Source organism: Xenopus laevis, chromosome 7L, assembly GCF_017654675.1.
Source record: "Xenopus laevis strain J_2021 chromosome 7L, Xenopus_laevis_v10.1, whole genome shotgun sequence".
NCBI lineage: Eukaryota > Metazoa > Chordata > Amphibia > Anura > Pipidae > Xenopus > Xenopus laevis.
The window spans coordinates 82,846,529-82,855,095 of NC_054383.1; the positions used below are offsets into that span (position 1 = coordinate 82,846,529).

At 35.7% G+C, this 8,567-nt stretch overlaps 1 protein-coding gene across 1 annotated transcript; it reads right to left on the minus strand.

The window, feature by feature from the left end:
- Positions 1-463: 463 nt before the first annotated feature.
- Positions 464-7,583, minus strand: cd3e.L (CD3e molecule L homeolog). The gene is made up of 6 exons (XM_018225856.2): positions 7,031-7,583; positions 5,041-5,064; positions 4,424-4,621; positions 3,051-3,212; positions 1,586-1,629; positions 464-622 (listed from the first exon to the last, which is right to left on the minus strand). Exons 1-6 carry the CDS (start codon positions 7,077-7,079, stop codon positions 560-562), a joined length of 540 nt encoding a protein of 179 aa, XP_018081345.1. The 5' UTR covers positions 7,080-7,583; the 3' UTR covers positions 464-559.
- Positions 7,584-8,567: the final 984 nt, after the last annotated feature.

Genomic DNA, 8,567 nt, shown 5'->3' on the forward strand with positions numbered 1-8,567 from the left:
AATATAAAAAAATCTTTTTGATATTTTGAAAAATGGATTTCAGTGCAGAATTCTGCTGGAGCAGCACTATTAACTGATGCATTAAAAAAATGTTTTCCCGTGACAGAATCCCTTATAAGCAGGAGCAGAGTAGTATCATATACTAAACTGCATTATATTGTGTGGGGTAATTCCTGGCGTGTGAGACTTACTACTTGGCTGTTCAGGTGCAGAATATAAAGCAAAGTATACCATATTTAGAAACAGGTTAACAGGAAACATCTTATTGAGCCATAAAATGCTTTTAAAAATGCCAATTTCTGCCAAATTCCAGAGGTTATAAGAATATTGTGCTATACTAAAGAGAATTGGCTTTCTGAGAAAATCCCTGTGGCTATAACCAGTGAAACATGTACCTGCAGATAAGGATAGGTTCCATGTGCCCATTAGCAGGGTCTTTATAGTAAATAACAAATACATGAAATTACATCATTAGGATATATTTTTACTCTTATTAAATGCATTCATAGTTTCACAAAATGCATAAGCATGAAGAAATATCCAAGTAGACTACAATGATTCACTTAAGACGTGTCCTTGTTCCCAGTCCATCATACAAGTCACGTCGGTCTTTTCTGAGCACCTGTAGAGGCAGAGGTACCAAGAAGTGATCATTGTTAGTATCTAAATATGATTCTCTATTTAGTGCTACTTTTATCTCAACATATTTGTCTTGCTAACAATCAAAATGTCATTTCTATTGTGAAATATATGAGAAAATGACTCAATAAATTAAATTTAGAAATAAAATTTGAAGTGTTGCTACCAATTTCAATCTAAGAAACAGACAGATCACACATTTTTATGACACACTTCCTCTCAAAGTAGTACACAAAGAAGGCCACATACACATACACACAGTACAAAAAGGCAATGGTCGAATTTGGAATTGAAATTGCTTCGAAATTCGAATTCAAAAAGTTTTTTTTGGCCGAATAGGTCCGTTTTCGATCGAATAGGTCCGTATTCGGTCAAACTCGAATTGTACGAATCGAAGGAATATCGAATTTGATCGAATTCGATTCAACGTTTTTCCAAAAAAACTTCGATTTTTCAAGTCCACCAATTGACTCCAAATAGGTTCTTTGAAGTCCCCCATAGGCTAAAACTGCAATATTCACATTTTTTTTTTCAAATTCGAATCGAATTTGGACTATTCCCTAGTCGAAGTACAAAAAATAGCTTGAAATTCGAATTTTTTTTCATTCGAAAATTCACCTTGACCTTTGATAAATCTGCCCCCTAGTCTATGTAGCCTAGATAAAGGAGTCCTCTGCCCAAAAATGTTTTCTTTCTTTTTGCACAATTAAAAAAAGTATTCAAAGCAATTCTCCAATTCTGTATGCATGAGTTAAACATTTTCAGTTGTATTTGCAACTGGAAACAGTTCTGCTGTACTTTTCTCTGGGTTCTCTAAAGAGAGCTACAGAATAAGTTGGTGCTTTGAAAATACACGATAATAATAATAAGTTTAGGCATTCCACAGACACAGAACAAGAAGTCCTTGTTTAACACAACTGTGTGCCTCTTTTGCATCACTTCTCACCTCATAGTCAGGATTGGGGACAGGTGGTGGCTTTTCTTGCTTTCCTGTAAAGGTGCAGAAAGACAAATGAAACGTCTAATTCCCACAATGAACACAGTAATCATATTAATTCAATCAAAGTTGGCTGTTCACATTTCAAAGATCTGACTAGACAATTGTACAGTATATTAGCACATCTTGACTGTCTCTGCCTTTTTCATTTAAAAAGATAAGGTACTGATCAGAAATGGATTCTGACAACACTACTTTTATGGTATTTCTTTATGAGCAAAATACACGTCTATCTATATAAACAAAACTCTTTAAAGGACAACTAAAGCTTGAAAAAGAAATATGCTTAGGAATCCTGTGTCAGGAATGGGGAGGCAATTCATATAGACTAGAAATGTAGATATTAGTTGAACTCTATATAATACTTTTCACACTCATCTACAGGGTCATTTTGTATAAATATATATCATTAGCAAGTACTATTATAGGCTATCACTGACCATTGTTATAGGTGTGGATGTTCAAATAAGTGTGATGTGGATTTGGTAGAACATCAGATGAACCTACCAGCTTCACCATTTCCGTGACATTACTGTGTATGTTATTGCTTTGGCTTCTTCTGGTTCTTGAGTGCATGCATAGGTCTTGAGTTCAAGATGCCCTCCTGTATTAAAAACACTGTCCCTACCTTTCTTTGTGACTCCTGTTTCTTTTTTGACCCTTTTACTCTGGCTTATTTTATTTCACATTTCTCAAGATCCTTCTGGTACTTTGCTTATTTTAAATGGCTTGTTCCCCTTCCTACACTTTTTTCAGCTCAGTTGTTTTCAGATAGATAACAGGAACCAAAGACTTTTCAATTATTTTCTAATTTTTATTTGTGGCCATTTTTCTAATATTTTCTAACATTCTAATATTTTCATTTTTCACCTTCTTATGTCTTTCTAGAGCAGCTCTAATTAAACTCAGAGTCAGGTAATGTACAGGAATTATATCTGACTTGGATTGCTTTAAGGTTTACATATCCGGTTCCACTAATGACTCTCTACATGGGGTATATTTATCAAAGAGAAGTTAGAGATCGCCACAGTCTGCTACAGTGAAATTCCGCCACTCTCCATTTTAAAAAGAGTATTTATCAATGGGTGAAAGTTGATAAATACGCCTTTCAAAATCCCATAGAAATGAATGGAGAGTGGTGGTATTTCACTCTAGAGGACTGTGGCAATCTCTAACTTCACTCTTTGATAAATATACCCTTATATAGATTTTTTTTTTTAATTCTGTCTGCTGGTTCAACAACTTCAGTGTTCTGGTTGCTATTGTATTGTGAACTGTTAATTACCTGAATTTAAAATTATTGAGCAAAATATCTCTGTTATCCTGTATTTTAAATCTTTGTATCATTGATAGATTGGGAACCGATTGTGTTAATTATGAGTGTTGAATGCAAGCAACAATTTAATTTTCCTACCTTTAGCTCGGGCTCCATTAGTCATTCCTCCCTCTCTTAGAGGCCCAGTTTGTTTTCTGCATCCAAAATAGATGACAAAAGCCACTCCCAGAGTAACCATGCAGTCCCCAATAAGTATTCCAGCTACCATTGGAATGGAGACCTCTTTGCAATTGTCACACACTAAAAAAAAAGGACCTAGGTGAAATTCTCTTTAGTAAAACAAACCTTGCATTACATTTCTCTATACAGTTACAAAAAGCTACAATCTCTGGAAACAAAGAGGAAGTAATATAACAAAATACTTTAACATGTCTTAATAAATTGGATAAACTAGATGGTAGAATAAAACATAAGCATGTACATGGCATGTTAGAGGTAAAATTATTAATAGAAGCAGGGTAGGTGAGGGAATGAATATCACAAGAATACTGGGTAAGGCTAGGGCCACACTACCCGGCCAAGAACCCGCTGCCCACTGCTCCTCTTCAGCTGTGCTGCCTGCACCCAAAATCATTACCTCCTGCTTGGGAGTATACATGCGTGGCAGATTTCGACATGAAATGGAAAATCTCGGGTTTTGACACCAAAATCCTCTGCGTGTGCCTGCACCCGAGCGGAGGTAATGATTCTGGGGTGGGGCTTGGGGTGGGTGTGGACCAGAAAATTTTGTTGTACGGGGCCCCGTGATTTCTGATGGCAGCCCTGGTGATCATACTCCTAAATGTGTACATTGTTATGTTTCTGAGTGAACACTAAGGGGATTATTTACTAAAACTTGAGCTTTTTTGGTCGGGCTTTTTGGGGCAAAATCTCAAATTTTTCGTAGAAAAAAAATTGAATTTTTCGAGATTTATTATACCCCTATGCTGCAAAAATCCAGAATCTGAAAATCCGTCATCTCAGACCTGTCGAGGTCATGTATATGTCAATGGGACATATCCCTGTCTCAATTTGAAAATATTGTGGTTTGTGCTGGGTTTAGCCTGATAATCCAAAAATTTGTGGTTTTTGGGAAAAAAAAACCCTGGAAAATCTAGCGATTCTGGAGAAAGGCAGAAAAAACGTACAATTGAGGTTTTTGCTCGATTCTATCTTGTTTATTCACGATTCAATGTATTCGAGTTATTTTAGTGATAAACTTGGAATCAATAACTTCTAGTAACATTCCCCTAAACATGGTCACACTGATGTTTTCAACAAGACACAGCCTTTAATAAATGAACCGTATTGCTCTTTGTGTGTTATGTTATGATTAATTTCCTGGAAAGAATGTTGAAAAACTCTTTTCATTTTTCCCTTTTCATGTGTTTTTTTTATTTTTATTTACTTAATCTCAGTAATTTTTTTAAAATAGTCTGAATACACACCTGTTTACACTTCTTTGTACCTACCATAGGCCTTTAGATAGAGGTATGCTGGGTCTTGCGTCCCACAGCTATACATCCCATTGTTCTCATCAGCAAAATCTGTCAGTTCAATATTGTCTTCCGTTGTCAATGATCTGTCTTCCTTAAACTTAATTGTCCCTTTTCCTGCAGGGCAGGTGATTACAACTGTTCGTCTTGAAATACTTACCTGGATTTTACCACCTGTATAATAAAGAAATAGTGAAAAGGCGAGGAAGGTAAATTAGTATCGATGTGGGCACTGTAGGCACTGGATAAAAGCAAAATACCAAGACACAGACAATATAGGTTACTATTGTTGTGCGCCTTCATGTGCAGTAGTAAATGATCGCTAATAAAAAGTAACTTAAAGATTAGGGAGGTAGGAGAAGTAAAGGTAGGTGGTCTAAGAGGAAGGTGGTGCGTGAAGAATAAGAATTATGTGTGGAGAAAATGCAAAGAAAGGCAGAGGATCACATACCTCCTTTGAGATTCTAAAATTCAAGAAGGGATATGTTAACGTACTGTTTATTCACCCACTTAAAGTCCATATACATAGGAATATGCTTTGAATTTTGATTTTCACATTTCTTCCCCAAAACAGTATACTGAGGTTTACATACCTTCTGTATCGGCAGACAGCAACCCTAAAATTCAAGAGGGATATGTTAATGTACTGTATATTCACCCACTTATACATATATAGTAAATATTTACAGAATTATGTTTTTAAGTCTGATTGTCACATGTCTACCCATGAAACCCCTTTCCTGGTGGGACATATTTCTGAGACATATTTATGATTGTTTTACTCTATGCAAATAGTATATATCCAATAATTTTCCTTGATTTCCATTTGGCTTTGTTATAGAATATTGTAGCTGTGAGAATTTAGACAGTTTTTTTCAGAAGGTGCAAAGATTTGCTTTAGTTAGTGAGCACTAGGAAAGCAGTAGTATGGGGGACTTGGTCATAAACTTGCATTTTCTTTAATGTCCTGCTATTCAAGTGATACAACATTGAAGACCTATCACTAGTGATTAGCGAATCTATCCTGTTTCCCCGAAAATTTGCAAAATACAGAAAAATTTGTGAATTGAAGAAAAATTCAAGAAATGTATTGAAGTCAATGTGCTTTTTTGTTTTTTTTTTTGCTTAAAATACATTGGTAAATGACGGTGCAGTGTTTTTTTTTTATGCAAAATCCATTGGAGGCAATGGACACTTTTTTTCTTTTTTGTGCAAAACACAATGGGTGTTTTTTCATGCAAAATGCACTGGAATCAATGGGCACTTTTTTGTGCAAAACACAATGGGTGTTTTTTCACCCAAAATGCATTGAAGTCAATGGCTTATTTTTCTTTTTGCACTTTTACCTTGAGCCCGAGCATACTGCATTAGGGTTAAGGTGCTAAGGTAGGCATGACCTGAAAATGGGTGCAATCTGCTTCTGTACAAGAGCGCAAGTAGGCCCAAGTGCTCTATGTGTAGTGTTTATTTGGGGAATCTGAGCTGTTTCTTAGTTCTTTAAATGAGACATATCATAAGGGACTAGAACGTAAAAGGACAATAAGTACATTTATCAAGGTATTATAAGCTCTACGCGGCAGGCGCCTCCTTCCTACTGTATCTCTTATCACGTGGCACTTAATCTCTGTATATTTTTACTAATTTACCTCCTTCCTATAATTATAATAATACAAATATTTACATACAAAGTATCATTGCCAGGTGCACATAGCTCCTGGGGCACCAGGTGCCTCGGTAGGCAAAAAAAATGCAACTATAGAGAGACAGGTAAAGACATTAATGGCACATAGGTGTCCATTCACTAACATCTTTGTACATCTTTCAGGAGGCTCAAGGCCAAAGTGCCAGATGATGCAAAGACCTTTTGGCCTGCACTGGCCTGGCATTAAGTACACTGCTCTTTTGCTCCTATGCGTACTTAGCTCAACATGCACTACCTATCTGTACATTTCTGTAAGGCAAGCAGTTTTGGAGCTCTAAGGCAAGCAGATTTGTACCCCCCATAGCATTTGCAAAATAATAAAATCTTATCAGTAGAGTTATAATATATAATATATAAATCACACTAAATTATCAGTTGATCCCTTGGACCATATTTTTTATCAAGAGTACAATTATTTTGTTAAAAGAAACGGAATGCTAGTATCTTGTTTGATAATAATATTAACAAATTAGGATGCACAAACATTTTATTGTGAACATTTTGATAGAAACAGTCCTAGTTTATGGTAGAGCAAAATAGGCATTTGTCTGTGGCCTGCAGCATCATTGGATACAAGTTTAAACAACTCTCTTCTCTTTTTTATTGGACTTTCTATAGAACTATCTCTATCTACTTGTACTGTAAGTGATAAATCGTTTTACTACAATTATGTTGCATTGCATGTTATGTTTGTTTAATATGCACTAAGAAATTATATATATCATTATACATGTGATTAGAAAAAAAAACATGAAAATGAATTGGGATAAATTTGCCCACTCCCACATGATACCTTTTCCACATCCTGTGTAATGCTACCTGCTACTCTGTTAGTTAAACCTGGAAGTAGGCAGTAGTGCTATCCATTCCTTCACACTCACCAGCATGGAGCATGAAGGTGAATAGGCATGCCAGGATCCATAGCTTCATTTCCAAAACCAGTACTGTTCCTTCTCCCTTTACTTCTTTTCTTTTTTTCTTTTTCTTACTTCTCCCTTTCTTCTTGTTATCTCTGCTGGATGGATTCTGTTTAATGCCTTTCTGCTTCTTTTTCTTTACAACTACTTTTTGTTTTATTTCTTCTTTCCTTTGTCAGTCGCCTCTCACCAATGCCCTTTTTTCTTTCTTTCTCTTCGTTGATTACTCTACCTTCCCCTTGGTTTTTTTTCTCTTGCTGCAGTCACACTATATATGGCACCTGTTCATGTCTCTGCTCTTACATGCTGAAAACCAGATGTACAGAGGCGTACCCGCATTTGCAACCACACAGATTTTCCGGCCTGATTGAGAAAATAAGGTTTTCTTTCCGGAAACTAAGTGATTGTATTTTCACAAAAATTAGAACCTGTATTAAATATGCATACTTATGTGTATCTAGTGGAAATATTATGATAAAAATGATTATACTCACTTAAACACACAAAGATAGATCCAGTATGTTGTGACTGGAGATAATCTAAAATCATTAGATGAGCACAGCCAGTTGCCTCCACTGGCTGGAGTTTAGCTCCACTAAGGGAGTGTGGACATCTGCTAAACCTTTAACCACAGAGTGATGCATAAATATATCAGATGGATAGAACATCAATCAAACTGTGCAAGAAGTTGGTAGCTGATCTATAAAGTGTAAATAGGCATGATTTGGGCAGTCACAACTCACATCTGATTTAGACCAGTGTGTAAAGATATCCCTATTTGTATTTCATCCTTCATGTTGTAAGGATCCATGATTTACATTTAACTCCTTCTATATTAAAAGTGTATATTCAAAATAGCACATCTGTTATTTGCTATAAAAACTGGGCTCTACAGCACCTTTCATGTCTACATGGCAACTTAAAAAATGCAATGAAGGAACTGTAGTGAAGCTTCTAATGCAAACACAGACTATGTACTGCACAAGTACAAGTAAGGGTACATAATTTTTAAATGAATATGAAGGACATTTAAAAGGAATATAATCCAGAGTATCTTGATGATGTCAATGTGGACATCTATCAAGATAAAATCAGCATGAACGTTGCTTTAAGGCAAACTATAGATAAAATCATGGGGGTGCCAAGTTGTTAGACACTTCCAGTGATTCTAGTCACTTACCTGGTAACTCTTAGTCAAAAAACATACCAGCCTGGGGTACTTATTCCTATGCAATGTGCCACCATCTTGCTATTCCTAGAATACAATTCAGTAAAATGTTGATTGATGCCAATGTTATTAATGAAGAAGAAAACTGTAATTAAACACAATGTTGCCGTGGTGTTGCTCCTTAATGCAACTAGGACATCTTCTGATAGTTGGTATTAAAAGAAGCAGCAGCAACTGATGTAAAATACCAGCAGTTATTGTTAAAATCTTATAAAAACCAACCACTTTATCTAAGACACAAAAAACTTAATAAGCAACTTAACAAATATCAGC